Source organism: Apteryx mantelli, chromosome Z, assembly GCF_036417845.1.
Source record: "Apteryx mantelli isolate bAptMan1 chromosome Z, bAptMan1.hap1, whole genome shotgun sequence".
NCBI classification, from domain to species: Eukaryota; Metazoa; Chordata; class Aves; order Apterygiformes; family Apterygidae; genus Apteryx; species Apteryx mantelli.
Genome location: NC_090020.1, coordinates 1,900,632 through 1,925,574, shown reverse-complemented (window position 1 = coordinate 1,925,574; position 24,943 = coordinate 1,900,632). Strand labels below are relative to the sequence as shown.

Below are 24,943 nucleotides of genomic sequence, written 5' to 3'. Positions count from 1 at the left end.
GATGTCCTCCATTCTGTGACAAGATCCCCAACACAGAGACTCACAGATCACTCAGGTTTTATTCTTCAAGGTATTGCAAAGAAATGGGCAAATTCACACAGCTGTAGTCACATAAAGCTCACCTGGATCCAGCATGTTTTGTGCCTGATAAAAGGCATGTGTTTGCAGGTGGTCATGCTGAAATACTTCACCTCCCCTACCAGTGTATTTGACTGAGATGAACGCTTACACATTGCAAGAGACTTTCCTTCTTGTCTGTATCAGGATTCCTGGAGCCACTCTGGGATTAACTCCCACCGTATTTTCTCAGCTCTGACTCTGGACGTCCCAGAGCCAGGAACAGTTTACCCCAGTGGGTGTTGCGGGCAGACCCCTCAGCTGTATTGCTTTGCCCTTACCTGGCAAGATTGCGTTTGAAAAGGGGCTCTGAACCCAGGGCCAAACGCAGGGGGCACCGGGATGCTTCCCAACAAGCCCGCTTTGCTACAGACAAGTCCCCAGCGCCAAACCATCGTCCTTATCGTGATTGCCACCACCGCTGCCGGCGCTGCCCCGCGCCTCCGGGCTCCGCCGTCGCTCCCGAGCGGGGCGGGGGAAGCGGCTGCCGCGACTCCGGGTCCGGGCACCGAGGCAGGCAGCAGTGCGGAACCGCCGCGCCAGGCTCTGGCCTGCTCCGCCCCAGTAGCCTCGGCCGGCCCTGCCTCCCTCCTCCTCGGCCGCCCTGGAAGAGGAGGACCGGCCATGAGCAGCTGGCTGCTGCGCGCCGCGCAGCGGAGCCGAGCCTGCCTGCCCGTGAGTACGGCGGCGCGGAGCGGAGCGGGGCCGGTCCGGGGCGCCGGCCGCGGCGGGCGGCAGTACGCCGGAGCCCCGCTTGCCAGCAGCGTCCCGCCCGCTGCTCGGGGCTGCGCCGTCTCGGGGCCTTGCAGGAGGCGGCGGCCCCCTCCGGCCTCGGCGGCCGGCAGTGCCGCCGCTGCCTCCCTTCTTGCACCGCTTGCTGCGGAGCCGGGGCGCAGAGCAGGGCCGGGCGGAGAAGGGACGCCCCAGCAGTTTCGGCTGAAGAAGCCTTGCCGTGCTCTGGGGACGCGGGGGGGGACAACGGTGCTGTTCTAACGCGACGGGCAGGGAGTCCGCCTGCCGCTCTGCACGCCGCGGCGGTGGGGCTGCCCTTCCACGCCCGGGGCTGCCGCCTGTGGACCGAAGCGTCGCGGCGGCTCGGGCACATCCCTCCCCGGAACAGTTTTCTCTCCCGTTCCTCTCTTACTGTGGCACTGATGTCTGTGCTTCAGAAAAATGTCTAACCTGAGTCTTCCAGGCGTACCTTGTTTAATCCAGGTGGCTTCCAAAAGCCACCTGCCTCTTGCTCTTCTAATGTTCCTGAATAAAAAACAAAGGCAAAGGAAAGCTTGTCAGGCTGCATTTGTTGTCAAAGTACAAGCCAAACCTCTCATAGAAATGATCTCCTGTGGCTGCTAAATATAATTAGTTTTGCAGCCATAGGTGACTTGTGCTGTGTTGTAGTAATGCCTCCTGTCTTCCACTGGTCTGAAATGACCCTGCTCTTTCCAATTCTTAAGCATGTAATTTTATTCATACGGTTAGTCCCACTGAAGTCAGGGGCTAAAACAGTTGCATGCTCAAGAATTTAAGAGAGAGGCCCCAGGTGAGCTGATGTGCTCTAGCTGGTCTCTCATATATAAGACGAGAAAGGAAACACTCATTCTGTCATCATTTTGCATTACAGTATTTTGAGTCTTCATGGAGTTCTTCAGATAACTAATTTAGATTGTACAGCTTATTTCTCATGGAGTTAAAAATCATTGCAAACAAAAGTCAAATTTTTCAGTCATTTGCTTACCATTCCCTCAGTAGGCTGTCTCTGCTGTGTTTCACACACCCTGCTCCTTTAGATCTGTAACACTTGTTTTCCTATCAGTGTTAGAGAAAAAACCCTCTCTTTTTGCTTTGATTTTGAACAGCATGTGCAATAGGTCTCTACATTATGGAATCCTTGCTTTTGGTGGCCTATAAAGTTGTTTTTTACACTTCAATATTATTTTTATGCTTATCCTCAGAAATTTAATTTCTCAGGTGGTTTTGCTGTTTATATTTGCTGCAGTGTTTTTCTGATCATTTTGGTGCTGGCTGCACATATCAGCTGTTTTAGTGTCTTCCTTCCTCTTAGCAGCAAACTGATGTGTTTCTACCCCAGTTATCATTGTTGTTTCATATATGCTGTAGTAGCAGATTGGGATCTCAGACTGGAACTCAAGTAAACCTGTTCCACACAAGAACACCTAGAAAATGTGAGGGTCTGACTCGTTTAACATTCATCTGAAAATTGTGGGAAAAGCCAGTGCTTTTCTGTGTGGTCATGGGGTGATTGAGGATAATGCAGTGATCCTGTGAAAATTCGAGGTTGTTGTGCTGTGTGCCAGAGGGCTGGGAAGACTGTCTGTGGTACCATCCAAGCAGGGAAAGAGGACATCTGGGTTCTGTTCCTATTTCTATGCTGGTGGTCTAAGAGTGACCTGGTGTGGGTCACTTCACCCTTCAGCCTCAGTTTTCCATCAGTAGGATGAAGCTGCTTTTGCAAAGCGTTTTCAGAAACAGCTGAAGAACAGCCTAGGAATGAAGCATTTCTATATTATTAGATGCTGCAAGACCACAACCTTTATTGCAATAATGCAGCATTACAAAGGATGGTACAGAGTCTTGTGAATGCCAAACCCTTTCCAGTTGTTTTGCTATAGGAATACTGTTTACTTTAGGACACTAAAAGGCCTAATTCTGATACCATTCAGGTTTCAACTGCTAATTGTTACCCCAGGAGGGGAAGCTGCTTTGCCTGGAAGAAGACTGAAAAACCCAGACATGAATCTATTCTTAGAGCTGTCCTTATTGAAGGAGATCCTCAGGGCAACTGTTAGATGTTTGTGTGAAGTTGCTGTGTGAAGAGCAGCTGGAAAAAAGCCTTTATGCTTAGGAAATCCCTCAGGTTCAGCATTGGTGCAAAGGGGCATGATTCCTGACTAGTGAGAACTCTAAGGAGCAGTAGTTGTTGCCTACCAGACAAGGCAGGTACACAGGAGGGAAACATTGGGAGGTCACGCTTGCCTGATGTCTGCGCAGCAGCTCAATGCTAAAGCCAGGAATTGGGCTTGGGTTTCCTCTTCCAGTGCACTGCCTGCCCTGCTAAGGGAGCACAGAGTGGCTCATAGTGACAGAGGTGCCCCTGAGTTGTGTGATAACAGCAAGGGTAGTTGAGAAATAGTCCTCCCTTCCCAGACTACCAAGATGATAACTCCTTCCCAATGACACATTTTCTTCCCTCCATTCTCACTAGCATCTGCCTCACCTAGCGTCGGGGGGACTCCAGAGAAGGCCCCATGCGGCAGCCCTGAGCCATGCATACAGCACCAAGGAAGAGAGCTCTGCAAGACCTATTGGACGGTACCCAGTACCCAACAAGAAGGACATGCCATATGATATTGTGGAGCTCATGGAGGAAGTAGAAATGAAGGTAAAAGTGTTCTGCTGCAAAATCCTCTCAGCAGAAAGGGTCTAAAATGTAAATAGGTCACACATCTTAAAAGAAAGATTCTGGTCTGGTTTGGTCTAACACAAACCTGATACGAGACTGAGGTGAACAGTACTTCTTGCAAAGTTCTTTCCAGTCTAAAGGATGGGGATTTTGCTGAAAGTCGTGCAGAGGATTTTAAGTGTCTCTGGTTCCATGAGGCTAGTGGGTTGCTTCAGATTGTTTCCGGCTCACAGGGGTAGTTGGAACTCCAACGTATATATATATATTTTTTGCTTGAAGAGCATCTGTGTTCACTTGCAACACTATTATGAATTTTATTAATTTATATATAATTAATATAATTAATTAATAATTAATAATTTTCACAGAGAATTTTTTCTGTAACCTTTGGGAGGCTCTTTAGATGACAGCATTAAAAGGCTTAAGAGGTATTTCTTCTTTTGTGCTTTGACTTTTTTCCCCAAAGCTAAATGGGCTTCAGGGTGGAACAACAGAACAGTGTGCCAAATGCCCCACTGTGCTGATATAAGGGAAACAACAGAGAACTGGACATGAGTTTCCTTCCTCACTCCACACACATCTTTCTGATTGCTAAAACACTCCACCAGCTGCAACTCCCTTGAGACTTCTCTCTTCCAAGAGCTTCCTCAGAGGGGAATGCTGGTCCTTCCATCCCTATAGTTCCTGCCAGTCTGTTGTATCTTTGCTCTGTTACAGTTACAGTAATCTTACTGAAATTTGTGTAATAACAAAAGGAGTCAGCAGTCTCACAGGTAAATATGATAGACTGAGGAAGATCCAGCACAGCTTTCATACACTGTGATGCAAACTCTTCTCTGTCAGTGCATTGAAGGGCTCAGCAAAGACCTAGATGTAGAACCTAATCAATGTAGCAGACTTGTGTTACCAGAACTGCTACCAACCTGTGTTGCCAAAGGTTCCTAAAGAAATTAATCAGTCATGATTTAAGAGGGAAGACTGTCCCCTTGGTTAACTAACAACAAACAGATGTGTGGGATAGGAGGAATACACGGTCAGTTGTGTGACAGTGGAGGAAGATTGCCAGTGGAGTCTGTCAGACCTGAACTATTCTACTTTTTCAGAAACATCCTGAAGAATAGCAGCCAGTAAGCCAGTAGAGTCTGCAGACACACCAGAATCTCAACAAAAACTGATTGAATAGAACTGCCATAGGATCGCCCAATGCTTGGCAGCCAGGCAGTAAACAGCAGCTGAAATCCCATACAGATAAACATGGAGTGGTAGGACCCAGACACACATGTGTTCAGTATTAGCTTGATCTTGCATAGGAGAGACAGCAAGTGATTCTTTGGGAGTGGCAGCCTAGTGCACCATCAAAGAGATGAACTGAGCATCAGGGAGAGAACAGAAAATGAAACAGAGCCACATCTTTGGACCAGCACATAAATCCATGGTATGCCTGTATCTCAAACTGTGTGACATTCAATTTCAGTTGATGCTGTCTTGTGTCCTGTAATCTTGTATGGAGGGGGAGAACTAGGGGAGGTCTAGGATGATCAGATGGACATAGCAGCTTCTGTGCAGGCAGAAACAAAATAGATGATAATTTCTCACTTTGGAAGAGAGTTGCCTGAGGGGAATATGATTGTGGTCATTACTTGTGTGGGAGATGATCAGCAGGGCAGATTTCATTCTATGAATACATAGCAATACCTAATTATGAAGCACATCATTTCATTGTCAGTCGTATTTATAAATGGGCTTAAAGTGCAAGGACTGTGGAGATTCTCCAGGACTGCTGTGCTAACAGTTTTTTTCCTAAGCCTAACACATTAATGTTGCTTGCTGCACTGTGCATTAACGTTAGAGTTCTTGACTTGTTTATCTTTTTCCTTGAACAGACTGGATTTTTGCCTAATGTGTTCAAAGCCATGTCTCATCGACCTGCTGAATTCAGAGCTTTCTTCGCTTATTACAATGCCATTATGAACAAAGACACAGGTAAACAATATACCTTGAAACTGCCCTTTGCGTCATAGATGTGAAAACCTGCTGACATTGAAAACCTCCCTAACATTGTATATTGCATTCCCTCACTGTGCCTTATCTCAGCTCATAGTAACAGCTGGCAGAGGCTGGAACTGCTTTGCAGCTTCCACCTTCTGCTCATATTGCATAAATCTTCAAACTTTTTAGCCTGGGGTTAAAAAGGCCAGGCAGAGCTGACTTGCTGCACCATTCTCTGTGTCAGGAAGAAAGGACAGGCTGCCTACTCTGCCTGCTCTACTTTCTACTCTGCTTGTGCTGCTGGTGTGAAACCATGCCCCCAGCTGTAAGAGGATCTGTTTTGCTATTCTCATTCCCATCCTTGCTTATTGTTTGACTTGAGGAATAGAACTATCTTGGATTCCACCCTTTTCTCCAGCACCTGTCCTGAAGCATCACAGAGTTGCCATCTCTGGTTCTGATCTGTTTCAGAGTAAGAAGCCCTCTATTTCTGATTCCTTTCTAGCCAGGAGGTTTTACTAATATCTTTCATGCTTTTGCAAAACACTGTTTTTTTGGAAATATCTTCGAAGTCCAGTAAAGTAGTAGCTTTTGTGGGGAGGAGGAAGGGATTCTGACCTTCCCTGTGAAGTGTGATTTCAAAAATAACCTGCTGATGATTATCTTGAGAAAGGCGAAGAGTATGAGTGCTGATATATAGACAGGTAAGTTCCTCTGATCCTCTGCACCTTTCTGTTGTGAAGCTGTTTGTGAAAATTACTAGTATTGATTCTGAGCAGCACAGATATCATTTACAGGGTTTCTTTAGAGAAGTCACAGGGCTAGACACTTCTTAGAAGTTGGGATTTGTTTGTCTGGTGGTCAACAAAAATTCTCAAATCCCTTGTCCTGCAGCAAGTCATTGCTCCTGTTTGTCATTGCTTCATGTTCTTGCCTTAGAAAGTGGTAAATAATGTTTACTTGTTGTAACCTCCTTGGTAGGTTTTACAATGTTGCCGTTCTCTGTAAAAGCAGCAATGACAAATGAGCCATGCAGAGAACAGGCTGCAACCTTCTCAGCCGTGTGACTCTGAGACATATACAGAGAAGTACCAATCAAACTTCCTGCTTTGGTGCACTAGTATTTTTGTTCCACTGAGTTCTCTTGTTAGGTAGAACTGTTATTCTCTGTTGACCAAGTCATGCGTCCTTTATCCTAACAAGGTGCCTCATGAGCAAATGTCCAGTTAAATTGGTCCCTTGGATGGTTGTCTAGGAGGTCTCTGCACACTCCTTGGACTTCTGTCCTCTGGGCTGTTCTATGAGCAGCTGGTACTGAGAGCCCTTATTGTTTCCCCAGTGATATTGTGTCGGTGGATTTTTTTAATAACAAAATGTGCCAAATCTTTTGCTCTCCCTGTAGGGCAGCTCAGCAAGGCAGACAAAGAGCTCATAATTGTGGCCACAAGTGTTGTGAATAGATGTCCCTACTGCGTGGTTGCACATGGAGCACTTCATCGGATATATTCCAAGCAGCCAGCACTGGCTGACCAGGTCAGTGCTGTAACAACGTCATGTGCCACAACTGCTTTGCATATACTTCTGGGAGGCAGGAATGGCTTTCTCTTATGTGTCTGCTTCTTCACCTAAAGTTTTGATGCTTCGGTCTGTGGTTCCCAGCACAGACAGAGGAGAGCTTTTAGACGTGGCTGGGGCCCTAATACAATACCTGGCTTACTATTGTTTGTTGGTGAGTAGTTAGACCACCTGCACCACAAAGAAGTACTTCATCATGGTGCTGTGTTATCATAATGACACAAAATGCACAGCTTGATACCGAAGGTGTGATCATAAGCCAGCCGTGAATTTGGGATTAGCCATGGAGAAGGGGTTGGGGGGATCTGTGCATCCTCATCCACTCTCCAAGAAATATGCAGGGACAGTCAGTCACTCTGCAGAGCATTCAAGCTATTGCCCATGCCCTTTGCTGCTTCAACCTGAGTTTGTGGAGGAACTTGCTGCCGGAGGAGGACTGCAGTGTCCCGATGGTGTTGGGTCCCATTCCCAGAACTCCTCCACTGTCCGCATGTGAGAGAGGGAGTAAAACAGATATACCTTTTGTCTCATGGTGTCCGGTTCAGCTGGTGAGTGAAAGAGCCTGCACACTGCCACCTTTCTGCCTCACGAAGATAAGATGGTGGTAAGCCACCCAGACTGTTTGCTGGTTCCATCTGTGCTTCTTACAGCTCTCTGGTTTTTGCCTTTCCACAGGTCATTGTGAACTGGAAACTGGCTGACCTGAGTGATCGGGAACTGGCAATGCTGGACTTTGCCCTTGCAGTCTGCCGAGCTGAAAACATCACTGAAGAGCATTTCCAGAAGCTGGAGGCACAAGGTTTTGACCGTGAAGATGCCTGGGACATAGGCATGATTTCTGCTTTTTTTGCTATGTCTAATCGCATAGCTCATTATATTGATCTGCGCCCAAACAAAGAATTCTACACCATGGGCAGGACGCCCCGGGAGGAGAAGGAGAAAGAGAAACCCGAGCGTGCCTAACCCTATACTCTGGTGCCTACAGATCTGCAAGAGATTGATCAAGATCTCATTTCTTAAACTCATGCGGCTAATTTCTGCATGTGTTAAAAGTTTAAAAAGTTAGTACCAGATTGTAACCATGAAGGATGAGCCTCACTTTTTCTCAGTGTGCAGAAGTCTAGAGAAATTTTTCAACCACGTGGCGATTCCAGTGCTTTCTGTGCTTGTAAAGCAGCTGCAAGATTGTAACTTTGGTCTCAACAGTTTTTAAGTGAATAACAAATGCCTGGGTAAGAATGTGGTTTATAAATAAGGTGTTTCACAACTTTATCATCTCTGTAATTTTAGAGCTAATATGCTTTATTGCTGCCTGTATTTCTATAGATAATATACACTTTTTGCTAACTATCAGAGACAAACATTTACATGAGGCTTGGGAAGAAGCTGATATACACTCTCTCCTTTTTCTAAGTCTGTTTACAGCCTGGGTGAGTGCATGTTTATTTTAGTGGGCCTTGATGTCTGGTCAGTGAGGTTTTGAGCCAGCTCTAAGTGGCTTCAGTGGCAAATCCCTGGGCAGGTATCTTGGGAGCAGGAGCGGGATGTGCTGTGGAGGTGCAGAGCCCAGGACAACCCCGTATTGGAGTGAAAGTGTCCTCAGGACTTTATCCCGTGCCTTGCGGTATTTAGCAAGCTTTTCTTTAAAGCCGGGGTTTGCCCGAGTCCAAGGGCTTGTGAAGAGCTTGAAGCTTTTTTTTTTTTTTTTTTAATAACAAAGGTCTGGCCTCGAGGAGGGAGGGGGGAGGCCGGTGGCCGTGCTATCACGTGGGCGGGGCCGTGACTGGTCACGGGGGCGGGGCGGGGCGCGTGGGCGGGGCGGGGCGCGTTGCTGTCACGTGAGGGGCGGGTCACGTGGGCGGGGCGGCCCGCAGTGCTGTCACGTGGGCGGGGCAGCGGCGAGTCACGTGGGCGGTGGCGGGCGCGCAGACGCCGGCGCGGCGTTCTGGCCATGCCTAGGCCCAGACCCAGGCCCGGCGCGAGATGAGCGTGCCGCGCGGCGAGGCGGGGGTCCGCGGCGGCCCGGCGGCCCCGGCCGCAGCTCCCGCCTCGCCTGCCGGCATGGAGGCGCCGCTGCCGGCCGCCTCCCCGAAGGCGGCGGGGGGGGGCGGCCTGTTCAGGTGGCTGCGCGGGCGCTGCCTGGGCCGGGGCGCCGCGGTGGACCCGGCCCGCGACATCTTCCGCGCCATGACCGGGCTGTACAGCTCCATCCAGCCTGCCGACTCCGTGTACCTCAGCACCCGCACGCACGGCGCCGTCTTCAACCTCGAGTACTCGCCCGACGGGTAAGGGCTGCGCGCGGCCCGCCGGGCCCCCCCGCGCCGTTCCCCCCCTCAGTTCTCCGGGCCGGGCCCTGCGGGGGCTGCGACAGAGGGGCGCCCTGAGCTCCGGTCTGCAGCCCGCCCGGGTGTGTGCGGGCCGGGGCGGCCGCCGGGGCAGAGCCTGGCCTGGCTTGTGCGTGTGGCTGCGTGGAAACAAAGTGCTGTGCTGTGACGCAACTACACCTCTCCGCTGCCAGTGTTTGCTAGCAGTTGCACAGCTATCACGTTTTTCAGTCGTCTGGTTGCTTTTTCATTTTAGGCTAGTGGTTTTATTACAAACAGTAGGTGCTGAACAGCAGTGATAAAGCAGAAGAGATGGGGCAAAGAGAGGTGGCTTCTGTAGTGGTTATAATACTTGCTAATACTTGTCAGTCCCTTCAGGTCCTTTCTTCAGGAGGAGGGGAGAAAATAAACTGAGACATAAGGATGAGAACAAGTTGGTGGAATCATGGCTTAATCTAACTAGCAAAAATGTTCATATTAGATGTCCTCAGAGTGCTAAACTGCTACTGTTTTGTGAGATGGTTTTGAAAGGAGTTTTTTTGTTGTTGTTTTTTGTTTTTTTTTTAGCTTAAGATTATGTGAATTTTGTGGCCCTGCACCCACAAATGAGATTGGAGATGTATTTCTCAAGACTTGCATAAAAGTATGCACATTAAATGTATGGACATGGAAATTAAACATATGATCAAGTGAGAATTGGGCACATTTAAAATAATGAGAAGTACTGGCACAGCAACTCTGAATTTAGCTTGCTCTGTTCTGAGATGTCTGTATAATAATTGTATATTGTATGCTTTCTTGTTGCATTTTCTTGGTAGAAGGACAGTGTGCCCTGGAGTGGCCTGCAGCATCATTTTCAAAAAGTTCAAAAGTTGAAATATATCTTACCTATGACAACTAGTCAGCTTTTCTGCTTTCAGTGAATTTTCATCAGAACAGAGTTCTGGTTTCCCTGTACGTCAGTGCCCAACAGGATTTGCCTTGGTTACACCGTAATGCCACTATTCAAATTCTAATTTGCTCCTCTATTTTTCAAAGAAGGGCAAAGTTAAGCTCCAGCAATTATCAAAGCCAGTCCTGAGCAGTTGTCCTGTTGCAGGAAGGTAATTTATTTTATAGCTCCTCAGCAAAGTGTACTTAAGGTTGGAACATAAGCTTCCCAAAGCACTGTGTTCTGTCTTCAGTTGTGTGGCATAGAGGCTAAAGTCTTCTTAGGCTAGGAAGTTCTTCTAGCTTAGCTACAGTGATATGAGGAAAAATACCCATGTGTAGATATGCTATGTTGGTATAAAAAGTGTAGACTGCAGTTGTTGCACAACTGTGCTTTAGTTTAAAGTTATTTGTGCAAGTTTCTATCAAAAGGTATAATTCTGTAATCTTCCTGCCATGCTTGTGCCTGATGCTCATGAAGTTGCACTGCAAGCTAGACTAGGGACCTTACCCAGCTGAAAATGAATCCAGCCCAAAGATCCTTGTGGGAAAGGAATGTATTCCCTAATTGGGTACTTTGTGTGGATGGCTGAGTGTTTGGGCCAACACACCAGAAGTGATATTAGACTTGTTAGGATTGGGCTTCTGTTATCTTAATACCAAATAAAACTACCCAAACCTTGTTTACTTTTCTTCGACTCTGTGCTGATTAGATTCACTGCTGTGTTCTTATTCCTTGTCCATCCATAGCTGCTTCTGCCTCCTCAAAATACTGTTCCAGGACCAAGGCTGGGGTTGGAGTTGTTTGTGCATTACCAGCTAGACCTGGCCTACCTATGGAGAGTTGCTGCTCAAGAACTCATTTGGCTGGCTGAGGAGGACTAGTGGGGCATGCTATCCTCTTGCCATAACTGTTAAGTTCTGGTCAGAGTTGTTGCAGTGTTGGGGGAACTTAACGTTTGTTTTAGGTCAGCTTCACTATTTTAGCAGGCCAAACTTAACTGTCACTGTAATGTTAGCGGTATTTAAAATCAGGCCATTTCAACATATATAAAGCAAGTAAGTATTAATTTACTAGGATAAGCTAATGCGAATCTGGACAACCTCCCAGAATTGTGAACTGCTGATGTTTTCTATGCCTATTGGAGACCTTTGTGAATTCTATTAACTTATCTTTGTTCTCATTCATGAGTAGTGTGTATTCTGGAAAAGGTCTTTGATTTTCATCTCCTGGGAGAAGTCTTCAATAGCTGTTGATATTTGTGAATGGATACCTAGAGTCTTGTCTTCATATGGGGAAGAAAAGGTGCTTTGTTCAGTGGGTAATGTCCTTCAAAGCATAGTTCATAAAAGCTGGCCTGTTCTCTGCAAATGATTTGGTGATGCAGTAAGATGTTAGGTCTTGCTCCAGACTTTTCTGTGTCCTTAGAATAGTAACAATGGCTTGTTTTGGTGGCCGTTGCCAAATTAATCTTAAAATGCATGGATAACCATTAGCCACTCTGCCAGCCTGACTCTCTGCTAATGCCAAATTTAGACTGGTGCCAATGTCTTGCTATTGCTGCCTCTGAGCATTAGTTCTTTGACAAAAGTTATTTTGTTTTCTAAATGCAGCAGTATTATAGAACTCTGTTTTTTGTGTAGTTAATAACAAGTGATGTCTGATAGCAATCCTCCTGACTTCTTGTTATTTTAAAAATTAACTTCTACATCTAAACTTCTTATAGTTTTAGCAAGAAATGACCGAGTTGTGAAGTGGCCAGATATTTTAAATAAACCTTTGGACTGCATTTCTGCCTTGAGCAGGTGCTGGCTTCATGCTGTTCTGATTTAGAAAAATGCATTTGGCAAAGCTCCTTGAATAGTCAGATTATTGATAAATTCTTTTCAATTTGGTCTAAAAGTTCTGCTGCTTCTGAGTACGTAGACTGAGTGTTGTCTTTATGCTGCTTTTGGGTTGATGCCAAAGTGAATAGTCATGCAAGTCAGTATTATGGAAGGAGAGGAGCAAACATTCCTGTTTAGCCTGAAGAAGCAAATCATTGTACTTCCAGCACCAGGTGCCTGATATGAAGTAGTCCTGTAGCTTAGGTAAAAAACTGTAAAGATCTGTGCGGAATACTGTCATAGTTGATCATAGATGCAGATTGAGGCAGTTGTTTTCATAAGTTGATCTTCTCTTTATTAGAGCTAATACAGTGACAGAGTGTGAATTATTCACAAGGTGTCTTACAGATAATTGGTTCATAACATGTGACCAGCATTCCAGTACTCTTAACACTTGCGCATGCTACACTTCTGTGTTTAAGTATGGCTTCTATCAGACTGTTGCATTTTACAGAGCCTTTCAGTTGATGATGTCACTCTGAAATGCAAATTACTGTAACATCTCAGAACCCCCAAAAAACTGTTTCCAGTGAATGGATAAAGGGAGACCACAAAATGGACACAGTCATATGGAAATTTGCAGTAGAATTTGAGAACAGAATTCCTTTCCTCTTATTCTCGGGTACCCTCATCTGCTGTTTTCCTTCTTGCAGCAGTCAGCAAATGTGTGCATATGAACAAGGTGGCAGGTTTCATGCCAGAACTTTTCTTTTTCTTTTCCCAACAAGAATGACTGAGTTTAAACACAAAGCACTATATTGATGGGATAATTACACTCAAATAAGATTTTTTAAAAAGTGAAGTAAATAAACTTAACTGTGTGAATTGACTAGTATTGTCATTGGATCTTATGAAGTACACAGCACTTATAAAACAGTCATCTTGCATTTAAAACAATGAACTGAAAGATCATATGGTCTGTCCAGTGAATGAGTAGCTGTGCATTAATTTATTGCAACAACCAGTCTGGAAAAGGGTCATCGTTTCACTTGAAAAGGAGGTTGAGAAGTTAACTGAACCGAAAGAATAAAACAACAAGCTGTTTTCTGATGTGTTTTTTGTGAATTAGAGGGTGCTTAAAAGAAGTCATCTAGAAAAAGGCAATTGAAAAAATATAAATGTTGTTGTAGGCTCTGTGCACTGTGAATAAAAAAACAAGCTAGATAACAACCCAAGTGTTTTTTCCATGAGGTTAGGGAATGATGTTTAGCTAGGGAGGCATAGATGTCATGTTTTACTAAATGCAAATGCTTCTTTTTTGCTTTATTCTTCTGCAGGTCAGTGCTGACTGTTGCTTGTGAACAAACTGAAGTCCTGCTTTTTGACCCAATATCTTCAAAGCACATTAAAACTCTCTCTGAAGCTCATGAAGACTGTGTAAATAATATCAGGTAAGCCATAAGGGAATAAAAGGCCTAATTTTTCCTTACTATAGATGTGTTTTTTTTATAATAGTATAATAAACTTTGTGTGCACTTTCTTGGTGGGGAGTGGGTTTGTATAGCCATCAGGTTGCAGTTTGCTTTGTGTCATTTCCTTCTCCTCTGCAATTGTGGGTGGGGAGGGCTAGAAGGGGAATAAGAAGGAATCTGATAGTGGTGGTATATAATGCAGCCAGGTGTTCTTTTTCATGGAGGAGCTGCAGTTTATGGGAGGGGAAGATTATTCAAGATGTTATCAGCTGTTTTAACTAGTCCTCAGAATGCCCTGAATGAACACAGTAAATCAGAATGCAACTGTATGGTTTATGTTTAAAGCATAAGTCAAGACTGTAGAAAGGTCAAACATCTGTATGAAATTTGGCTGATGTTTTGAATTAGTTTTAGTACAAAACTGGAATATAAGGAGTAACATGTTGTAAGGGTTTTAACTGAGCTCTGATTTCAGAGATTAGGTTGCAGCCCTCACTGGGCAGGTCATTCCACATCTCCTTTTGCTCTTGATGTTTGGCCGGCAGCAGTCGAATTGCTGGATTGTGAGAGTAATTGCCATTGATACATAGAAATTTCCAAACAATGATTGGGTGGTTGAAATGCAGGCATTAAATTGAAGAGCTGGGAAAGTGAAATGGCTTCTGCATTTCAACTTAAACTCAGGCCTTTATGGTTTAAATCCTTTTGCTTGTTCTCAGGATGAAGAGGGTAACTGGCAAACACAAGAACCCAAATTATGAATACATGTCATGTGATGGTTTTCCTTATTTGTGCTATTTCTACCTGTTCTGGGACTGAGGATAAATATTTAAACTTGAAATGTGTTTTTTTGTTTTTTAACTCATGAACAGTATTGTAGCCCCCCTTCACTCAGCTTCTCTGAGCTTCATCTGGGTGAAAGCATCTAATCAGTCAAATCTAGACTATCTTTCTTTAAATCACTGTGATGTGCAGTGAAATTGCTGACAGCTGTCAGGTTCACACTTCTGCTCAGCAAAAAAAAGAGCTTTACAGAAGCCTTCTGAGCATTTCCCCCCAAAGGAGCTGAATAAAATGTGGTGTATTAACGGCCTCCTGAGTTCTTGAGATAAACTGATGCTTTTCACAAACTGCCTGTCCGTTTCAGAAGAAGAAATTGAAGTTTTACATCAGTTAGATGCCTTTCCAGAGAGGCTAATGTGAATGTTGGGGCTAGCTGACACAGATAGAGGAAAGGATAGTGAGAACTGCTCTTTTATTGTGAAAATTCAGCTCTTTGGATGTTTTGTCAGTGATTCTCATTTAAATGTGCTTAACTTACAGATAAAAACTAGCTGACAAGTAAAGTCATGCTGTCAAGATACCTTGAAGTCAAAGGCAAACTTTTGTTTTGTTTTGTTTTTTGTTTTTTTTGTTTTTTTAATATATCCCTAATTCAGTATCTGATCCTTACCCTCAAATGACTTCCAGCTGGAGTGGTATGTACACTGAGTTTTGGCTGAAGACTGGAGATCATCAGGGTAAACAATTATCAGCTGATTATATTAAGTACTTAATCTGATGATTGTAGCAATCTAACTAACACAACCCATAGCCTTTATCATTGTCTCATCTTCCAAGTCTCCTTATGTGACGTTAGTGTACCTGTCATTACCTCTGTTCTGTAAGCATGGACTCAAGTCTTGTAAAGTGCTGCAGGTGCGTATGGAGTGATATATACAGAGGCATTCACTGCCGCATTAAAGTGTAGCATAGCCCTGCAGAACTGTAACTTAAGTTGTGAGATACAGAGTCATTTGAGTTGAAAAGAATTTCATGGACTTAATCTTCAAGTACACATCTTTAGTGAAAGAGTCCACTTCTTATTAACTCTTAAGAGCATAAATTTAGGTAGTCTCTGCCACTTTTGCAGTTGTTATGTGCTAACATACTGAGATTTTCAAAGATATTCTGGAATTCCCATGCTAGACAGTTCTCTGTTTGCACTTTGTGTGTATCTGGACTTGTGTATTTGAAGAGCCCAGCTTTAGGTGCCTGCCTCTGAATTCAAACACACTGTAAGGTGGAGAAAGGCAGGGCAAAAAAAGTGGGAGCTAAGCCCCTTGCCTTAGGATGGAGACTGAGACTGTCCAAGGTGCTACAAAAACTTATTGGTTGCAGTAGGTTTATGTGGCACATTCTTCAGGCTGTAGCTACAATGAGCAGTGTTCCTAAGGTTTTGTGAAGCTGGAGGTGCTCTGCAGCAGAGGACAAGCAGACAAAGATTTAAATTTCTTTGAGATTCTAGGGAAATATGCACACAATGACTGTTTTCAGATTTTAATCTAGTAAGCATTTGCAAGAAAGCAAAGTAATGTAAAACAAGTGGATAGTCAGGTGAGTAATATATAGACCAAGCTATCTGCTGGATTAATTCTCTTTAAAAAAGCAGCATTGTATATCTTGTGTAAGAAACATGGGGCTGGCTTTTGGGGTATTTTGTACAGGAGTGTAATTTGTCTCAGGTATCTGCAAAGTTGTGGTCAGATCATAGAATCAGAGTAAATGAAAAGTGTAAGTTCGAAGGGACCTTGGAGATCATCTGTTCCAACTTTCTGTTAAAAACAGGTCCTTAGATTAGCTTATCCAGGTCTCTGTCAAGCGAAGTCTTGAATATTTCCAGCGAGATTCCACCAATTCTCTGTGCCACAAGCCAATAAGGCAGGACATTTTTGAAAGTAGGTTCGTTAATCAACTTCCGTCACAAGCTTTGGGACAAATGCTGTGTTCTGCCTATTGTAGTGATGTCAAGATCCAGTAAGATCTTCCTCCGCTTGCTTTCCTAACTGACAAAATGAAGTGCTAAGTAATAATATGTGGTGCAAAACAGGCAGACTCTTTCAAACTGAGGGGTTCAGGAGTTAATTAAGGAAGCTTGGACACAAAGTATGTTGGCTGAGCTGGTGGGATGTGTACTGTGTGGAGCAGCAAGGCTTGAAAACAGTAGGGGACTTCCAACAGGAGTAACAAAAGCAACCTTTTCAAAAAAGATCTAATTTGAATGGAGGGAGCTTATGTCTGTGGTGGGAAAAGGAGGAAGATTTGAAGAATAATACGGGAAGAATGAGGGTGGATATGTGGTTAGAACTGAAAAGTAAAGTATGATTTTAATTTATCAAGGGCCATTAGGATCTTGTTTAGTCTGAAATGAAAGTATAGGATTGCTGTGTCTTTTGATGCTGCCTATCCAGAGTACCAAAGGGATCTGGCAAAAATAGGAAAGACTAAAGACATAACTTAGGTATAGTCTAGGATATCAGACTCCTTTTGCAGGGACTGCCAGACCAGTCAATAGGAATATCTTGCCAGTCAGTGATCTAAAAACTGACCAGTCATAGGTTGGTTGTGCTTCGTTCAGACATGGTAAATTTAATTAAAATTGAATACTGTTCAGCTGGGTAACTGCTTTAGTTACCACAGGGATTCTGTGTGAGCGTGTCTCCTGTTCAATCTTTAAATTATTTCTTTAAAAAGAAAAAGAAATCCCCTGCTATGCTTCTGTATATCTGCTACATTCCTGTAGGTTCATTCCTAGAAATGCTGGGATATGAAGCGGTGGCATAGTTCTGTTTTTTTAGCAGAACTGTAAGTTTTATTGTCAAACATTCTCCTATAAATTAATCTCTTTGGTCGTTCTGTGTTTTTTTTCCAAATTAACTTAAATCCAAGTTTATAAACATTTAAATTAGAGAAGGTACTAAGCAGCCATAGATGTATTTCTGTCCAATTTGCAGGTTTCTAGATAATCGACTGTTTGCAACTTGTTCTGATGACACTACAATAGCACTTTGGGATCTAAGAAAGCTGAATACAAAAGTATGTACTTTACATGGTCACACCAGCTGGGTTAAGAACATTGAGTATGATACCAATACAAGACTACTAGTAACATCAGGGTTTGATGGAAACGTGATCATCTGGGACACAAACAGGTACTTGTGTGTGTATGTGTGCTGTTACATTTCTAGAACAGGCAAAGATAGGATTCTTTTACATAAGATGGAAATGCTGTTCATTGAAGGATGCCATAATACATTTTTAAATACTGTGATTAGTTTATAGGCCTTGTAAAGAGTTTGCATTGCCTTGATATAGCAATTGTTTAGCAGGTAGAAAGAGAAGGGGACTTTATTTATTTGCTGAGACTCCAAAATTCAGTTCTTTCATTCTGAAAATGTTGTGTCTTCATTATTATGGCAGGATGAAAATGTGACTTCTGACATGTCATTAAAATCTGATTTAAGTAGGATAGAAAGTAGTGCACAAAAGGAGTTTTGGGGTGGACAAGGATGCTCAGAACATCTTGAACGGTTCTGGACATTATTAGGGATTAGAGTTGGAGTTCATTCCAGCCTTTTTTTTTCCTCTTTTTTTTTTTTTTTGGCTGTCCAGGTGCACAGAGGATGGGTGTCCTCACAAGAAGTTTTTTCACACCCGCTTTCTTATGAGAATGAGGTTGACACCAGACTGTTCGAAGATGTTGATCTCGACCTCCTCTGGATATCTTCTGATTTTGCATGACCTTGATTTGAACAAATCTTTAGAGGTTGGCAGCTACCCCATTTTAAGAGCTAGGAGAACTACATCAGGCTCAGGTGAATGCTCTTGTGGGTCTGTAAGAGTCTTCTGTGGTAGAGGTGGTGTATGTGATACTCCTAGCTAACAAAAGAAGTTAGAGGTGGAGTCAGATTCTGAAGAGGAACTCTGATAATGGTAGCTGTTCTGTTCAAGGGTTGCATACATCTGTATTGTAGTATGACACATTCTGAGTCAATGAATAAAGTGTCTAAGGTGATTCTTGATACCAAGACTTCAGTAATACAGAAGGTAGAGCCTGTGAAAGTGTCACCTCAGGCTGGTAATCTCTAGTTTTATTTATCTAACATCCTTGGTCCTATAATAAAAGAAATGTAAATGAGCTGGATGTGTATACTCTCCAACAATTACTAATGACTATTGTGTAGTGCTGTAATTATTCTCAATGGCAGACCTGGTAGAATCACATGCTCTGAAATTTTACTGCTTGTTTCATCCTGCTGTGTGGCAGTGCCAAAGCAAAATAGGGGCAGTTACTAGAAACTCTGCCATTTGGGGTGTCTAAATATAAAAGGAGTGGCCTGGGGGAGAAGTTTATGCTACAGCTTCTAGTAATGACAGTGCATAAGAAGGAACGAATGGAATTTGCCTGTTATTTGCAATAGTTTGTTGCGCTGGTAGTTTGTTTGTATGAGGCACAAACATAATGGTACTTTTAGGCTATAAATTGAGCTGTCTGCAATTTTTTGAAGTGTTTTCTTAAGAAGATGAACCCCTCTCCTTCCCCCCTCTCAAGGCTTTACTTACCATTCCTAAGGAAGGTTAAGTGAGGGACATATACAGCTAAAAAGGCCATTCTTAATGTTATATTCATGTGGCTGATGCTCTTTGCAGATACAACATCTACAAGTTCATCTGGTCCTCGAGCTGTTGGTTCACCATGTCACCAGAATGATTCAGGCCCACTGTCTGAGAAACATGTGTCACGGTCCTCACAGCGAGAAGGTGGGTCAAATAAAGAAATCATGGACTTTTGATTTTTTGTAACCAAAAGAGGCCAGAGTATAATAGTGAAAAACTGCATTTTTGTTTCTTTTGATTTTAGAAGAAAAGTGTTGCTATGATTTTTGTAAAACCAATAAATAGCACTGCACAGCAAAGTCTGGAGATCTAATTTTTTTTTTTCCCAAGAAGTCTGAAAAAAGGCAACAAGATATTTATTTTGTATTAGTACATTATCTCTGTTATGCAGAGATACTGTCTTTTCTTTGTTTTTTTTCTTTCCTTCAACAAATTTCACATGCATGATCTCATTTAAAAAAAAAAAAAAAAAAACAGCAGAACTTAGCCCTCATAGCTGTGTTCTGCTATTTGTTTGCCTTACTGATAGAATTAGGTTTCTGTTGTTTCTCTATGCAGAGTTGATAGCATGGAAAAAGAGTAGATAATTGGTTAGGTTCTTAAGGGTTGGCAGAATTATTTGTGAAGTTCTGATTTACAAAGCAAATCCTAGCTAAATACAAATTATTAAAAGCGATGAAACTGTGCTTAGCAGGCTGGGTCTGGTCTTGGATGCCCCTTCAGAGAGTCAGCATGAACTTGGACAAAGTGGCAAGTATTTGTGTAACTCACTTGCCACTTTAAAATAAAGATAGTGTTGAGCTTTAACTGTTTACAGTTGTAAGATAACCCTCCTTCTTTCTCGACTATGATTATCTGGACCCCAGGGTATGATTTATCTGCAAAAATCTCTTTATGGGTTAGTGTAGAAAGGAGGCAAACTGCAAATAGCTCGATAGACTTACAAGAGTTTGGAAGGGACATCATGCAGGTTTGATAACCAGTAGTTCCTTACAAGAACAGCACTCTTCAAACTTTGTTTTAATGATAATGAAAAGTTTACATGTGGACGCTTATCCCTGACTTAGTTCATGATATGAGACAATTTTAACTTTGGTCTTTGGAGATGATTTTTAAAAAAGGGTCTTTGGAATCAAGACTGAGCCCTCAGTATTAACTTCAGTTGTTAGTATAACCTCTTTTTTGATTTATACTTCCATAAAGCTAATACAGTCTTTCCTAGCAGTTTGATGCAAGCTTCACATGCTTGACTAATCTCAGAGTAGACTGAACAAAGAGGTGAAAATGAATCAATAGAGTGCGTTACACTTAAAGTTGACTTCCCTTCTTAGGTGGATCACCTAGAAATAGTCTGGAGGTCTTAACACCAGAAGTTCCTGGAGAAAGAGACCGTGGGAACTGCATTACATCACTGCAGCTCCATCCAAAAGGGTGGGCTACACTTCTGCGATGCTCAAGTAATACAGATGACCAGGAGGTAAAACAAAAATATTTTTTTAAAAGGTACTTTGAATAAGATGTATTGATCATACAACTATGTTGAAAATTCCTTCTTTTCAGGTAAATATTGAATCTGAATAAATTAGTTAATGCACTTTTAAATGAAATAATTTTACACTGAGGTTATGAAGCTTTTTTTTAATGGCTTCCCTGTAAGACTTTGTATTTTGCATTTATGTTTTTGATGCCTAGCTCTTTCAGAGAATACTTCTTAAAGTATAAAGCTCTATTAGAAGGTTTCAGACAGTACTTGTCCTTCCAGCTATGTGATTAAAAAAAAAAGAGAGAGAAAAAAAAAAAGGTACCTGTCAGAAAATGGAAGGAGGGTACTTGGAAAAGACACAAAACACACTCACCAATACCCAACTCTGTAATTGTAAGTTGAGCAGACCATCTCTTCTGAAGTTCCTTCAAGAATGTTTTTGCTCAAATGCCTTCAGAATATTTTTGTCCATCAGTGTCGCAAGGGTAAAGTAGTCTTGCTATGCTGATGAATGCTTTTTAGAGACTGCTTTTGTACTGCTGTGAAAAATCTTACGGCATATTTTTGCATCTTCTTGAAACTGCCACATTTATAGATTTGAACATAATACACTTCAGTCACTCAGAAATAACGAAAATTTTTTTTCCATGGACTATGTAGAAAAAGCAAGAGCCTGAAGGTTGTGGTTTGGGAACACCTGCTTTTGAAAAAGTAGCTTCCAGGTTAACTCAAGTTCACTTATAACTTAAATCCAAGCCAGAACCTTCAGAACATCTGGATTCTACCACACAATGCTTTTCTGACCATCTTATTCTCTTAAGGTTATTTCAAAATCATTGTGACAGTTGTTCGGACATCTCTGTTTAGTCTGCAAAGACATTGGGGTTTTATATTTGTTTTTGCCCAAAAAAACCAACAAAAAGATTTCTCTGAATACTTAGTGAGTGATAAGTAGTTTAGTTAATATGATAGTTGACATAAATTGAATTATAATGGAAAAAAGCCACTCTTTTTAGCTTTCTGCAGATCTGGTATAAACAACCGAGTGGAAACTTAGCAGATTTATTATCAACTTCATTATTGACACTGTCAACTTAATATCAAACCATTATGCAACACAGAATTTTTTGCAAATGCAAATATTAGATTGGGTTAATACTGACAAATGACCTAGTTATTTCCTACAGTCCTGGTGTCTACCTTAATCTTTTCTGTGAGCATTCATACAAGGTGTGTGTTCTCATTGTGTTTACTACAACAGAATACATTGAACAGAACTAAGAACATTTCTTCTGTCTTATAGCTGGAAATCTTCAACACTGTCTGAATCTTTCACAATGATGTAAACTTAGTTTGTAATAATGGATTTGCATTTGGTTTGAAGTTAAATGATTACATTCTGCATTAATGTTACAAACTGGCTATAGAGCTGTTCATAACATTCTTTCAAAATCTATAACTGTCATTTGCGAGATGTTTTTCCATTTTAAGTTAAGAGTACAAAATACCAGTGAACAACTGTAAATTACTGTAGGCTGAGTTCTGTTTTTTTTCTACATTTCTTTTAAGTGTTTACCTGATTAGACTAGACTCCTGTCAAAAGGATTAGGCTTTACTATTTCCAGTTAAAAATTAGATTTGAAAGATTACATCTGGCAGACGAACCTGATAGCTCACTTATTTAATGTCAAAGCTACTTTTTTAATTGAACTGTCTATGCAAAACAGTTAAAGGGGAAAAGATGCCAAGGGACAAATCTATTTTCAATGGTTCGTAGTAAATGCTTATCAAAAGTAGATAGGCAACTGTGGCTATTCCTCTGTTTACTTTATATCTAGCAAGAGTAAATGAGTATTTGAACATTCTTTCAATATTCTTTTCTCTGCCTCTCTCTTTAGTGGACCTGTGTCTATGAATTCCAGGAAGGAGCTCCTGTGCGCCCTGTCTCACCTCGTTGTTCTCTGCGATTGACTCATTGCATTGAAGAAGCCAATGTAGGCCGGGGGTACATAAAAGAACTTTGTTTCAGTCCTGATGGTCGGATGATTTCATCCCCGCATGGCTATGGGATCCGCTTGTTGGGATTTGACACACAGTGCAGCGAACTTGTTGACTGTTTGCCCAAAGAAGCTGGTCCCTTACAGGAAATCCGTTCCCTCTACTCTCACAATGATGTAGTGCTGACAACAAAGTTTTCTCCAACACACTGTCAGATTGCCTCGGGGTGCCTTAGTGGACGTGTTTCTTTGTATCAGCCAAAGTTCTAGGCACATCCTTACATCAACAGGAACTTCAGATGTTTGTGTTAATAATTACTTCAGTTTAGTTGAAGTGTGTTCTTTTTGAAATTGTGTAAATTCAGATAAGATCATAGTTACTATGGTCTGTGAACATAACAATGAAGCAAGTTCCCAGTCCATCTCTGTATGCATTCTGATACTGCATCCAGAAGTAAGGCTCCGTGCATTTTGTTTTCAGCCTTCCGTGCGGACCTCTGCTCCTGCTGATTCTGTGCCATTGCGTCGTCTTTCTGGTTGGTCTGCCCAGTAATGCTTGTTCATCTTTCATTTCTACATGACTTAAAGTGGGCGCTCTGAAAGAAATGTAAATGGAGTATGGATAATAGTTCAGCCAAAACTTACCCAGGTCCCACTGGTACGACACCTCTTTGTTCCAGAGGAACTGGACTTCCTCACATACATTTGCTTGGCCTTTTCTCTTGCTGAAACTACTATACAATGATTATTAGATAATGGAACTGGTTTTGTGCATACTAGATTAGTTACTGCCACAAAAAGAAAACATTTTCATTTATATACGAATTTGGTTATTTGTGATTGGCTAGAAAACATAGTAAACTTACTGTAATGTTTTGCTGTAGTTAAAATCTTTTTAGGCTGTTTTTCCTTAATTGTATATATTGTGTTTACTGCCAGAAAGAAAAGATTCTGGATGGAGATGTAGCTGCATTTTCCTCAAGAGAATTTAGTAGAAGACTGGGGCAGGGAAACAAGAGTTGAATGGGTAAAAATCTTGCCATGTAATCACTGCAAATTAACTCTTCAGAATGTTTCTCGTAGAATGGAAGGTTAGCTGGCCTCTGAGCAAATTGTATTCCTTAGCCACTGGGGTTTTGTCACTTTTATTGTGGGAAGCTTTCTTCATTGATAACATAAACCTTGATAACATATTTGACACTTAGTCTACAGAATTTTCAGCTGATACTAAAGCCATATCCCAAGTACATAATGTTCTTCTGTACCTTGCATACACTATTGTTATGAGAGGAATTGGTCTAGGAAGTGTCCATAACTTCATCAGATAAGCACTTCAAATGTATTGTCAGTTGGAATAGATTAAAAGCATACTCTGTCTAAAGTAAGGTCTATCTGGATTTAACTGGACTTATTACAAGATGTGAAAAATGTTAATGTTTAGCATTAATTCACATATTAAGTATGAATGCCAAGTTTTACTCCTTGAGTTAATACAACTAACCTGGTGAAGGTAATTTCAGTCTCTTCTGGACATATCTGTTTATATTATTCTCACCACTTGCAGGTTCTAAGGTAATTTTTTGAATATTTCACTAAGATTTTACTGACAAAACATACACTGAACTGTACAGGAAGCTTTACCTAAAAAGGATCATCATATTTTGGTATTTAGATTCAGTATCTGCAGCTTGACAGAAAATGCTCGTTGAAGGCTGACTGTTGCATCTTTTTGCAAAAATTGTTTGTTTACTGTTTGGGGAAAAAGTAGACATCTGTGAAGATGAAATAGCTGGAAATACATAAAGCTGACAATCCTCTGATGTCATTTTGAATTTATGTAGGTAATGTTCTCTGTGGTGCTGGTGGAGGAGTCATTGAAACTTAAGGCTTCTCTGCAGTGTGAGAAAAACTTAATCTTAAACTTTCTAATTCTGGTGGTGAATTTCTTTAATAATAAGCCTTTAATATCGGATATTTGATAATCTGAGGACTGGACTAGTTAATTACTCTCCCTTGGGTTTTCATCATTTCCAGCAACTGAGTGATAAAGGACTAAATGGAAATAGATGAATATTTGCAACTGAGACACATCCTATTCTTGGATAAATGTCCAAAGTTTTATAGTCTCATGTTTTTTAATGGAATTGTTCTGTGGTTGTCTCTCAGTAGAATGTCTTCCCAGCTGGAGGAGGCAGAATTCTTCTTTAAGTAAATGTCCTGAGTTAACTTAAAATGCAGAGGTCTGCTCATGATCTTCTCAGCCACTAAAAATGTCCCATAGCATACATCTTCTGAGCAATTCTCCTATTGCTGAAACTACTGCCTTGAACTCAAAATTACACTCAAAATTCCCGTTTATGATGGGAAGT

General features: G+C 42.1%; 2 protein-coding genes across 2 annotated transcripts; both read left to right on the top strand.

The window, feature by feature from the left end:
* Nucleotides 1–563: 563 nt before the first annotated feature.
* LOC106487460 (uncharacterized) lies at nt 564–8,455 on the top strand. Its single transcript, XM_067316602.1, has 5 exons — nt 564–792; nt 3,344–3,520; nt 5,425–5,524; nt 6,933–7,063; nt 7,781–8,455. Exons 1-5 carry the CDS (start codon nt 742–744, stop codon nt 8,066–8,068), a joined length of 747 nt encoding a protein of 248 aa, XP_067172703.1. The 5' UTR covers nt 564–741; the 3' UTR covers nt 8,069–8,455.
* A 696-nt stretch (nt 8,456–9,151) lies between these two features.
* DCAF10 (DDB1 and CUL4 associated factor 10) lies at nt 9,152–23,963 on the top strand. The gene is made up of 7 exons (XM_067316601.1): nt 9,152–9,390; nt 13,524–13,637; nt 17,432–17,629; nt 18,090–18,292; nt 19,128–19,238; nt 20,426–20,571; nt 22,476–23,963. The coding sequence occupies exons 1-7, from the start codon at nt 9,167–9,169 to the stop codon at nt 22,842–22,844; spliced, it is 1,365 nt and encodes a 454-aa protein (XP_067172702.1). The 5' UTR covers nt 9,152–9,166; the 3' UTR covers nt 22,845–23,963.
* The last annotated feature ends 980 nt before the right edge of the window (nt 23,964–24,943 follow it).

Excerpts from the sequence above, each read along its gene's own strand:
- DCAF10 (XM_067316601.1), top strand. The coding sequence starts at position 9,167 with ATGGAGGCGCCGCTGCCGGCCGCCTCCCCGAAGGCGGCGGGGGGGGGC. Across the intron at positions 17,630-18,089 it reads ATCATCTGGGACACAAACAG|GTGCACAGAGGATGGGTGTC; the intron begins GTACTTGTGTGT and ends TTGGCTGTCCAG. Across the intron at positions 19,239-20,425 it reads ACGGTCCTCACAGCGAGAAG|GTGGATCACCTAGAAATAGT; the intron begins GTGGGTCAAATA and ends TTCCCTTCTTAG.
- LOC106487460 (XM_067316602.1), top strand. The coding sequence starts at position 742 with ATGAGCAGCTGGCTGCTGCGCGCCGCGCAGCGGAGCCGAGCCTGCCTG. Across the intron at positions 793-3,343 it reads GGAGCCGAGCCTGCCTGCCC|CATCTGCCTCACCTAGCGTC; the intron begins GTGAGTACGGCG and ends CATTCTCACTAG. Across the intron at positions 3,521-5,424 it reads TGGAGGAAGTAGAAATGAAG|ACTGGATTTTTGCCTAATGT; the intron begins GTAAAAGTGTTC and ends TTCCTTGAACAG.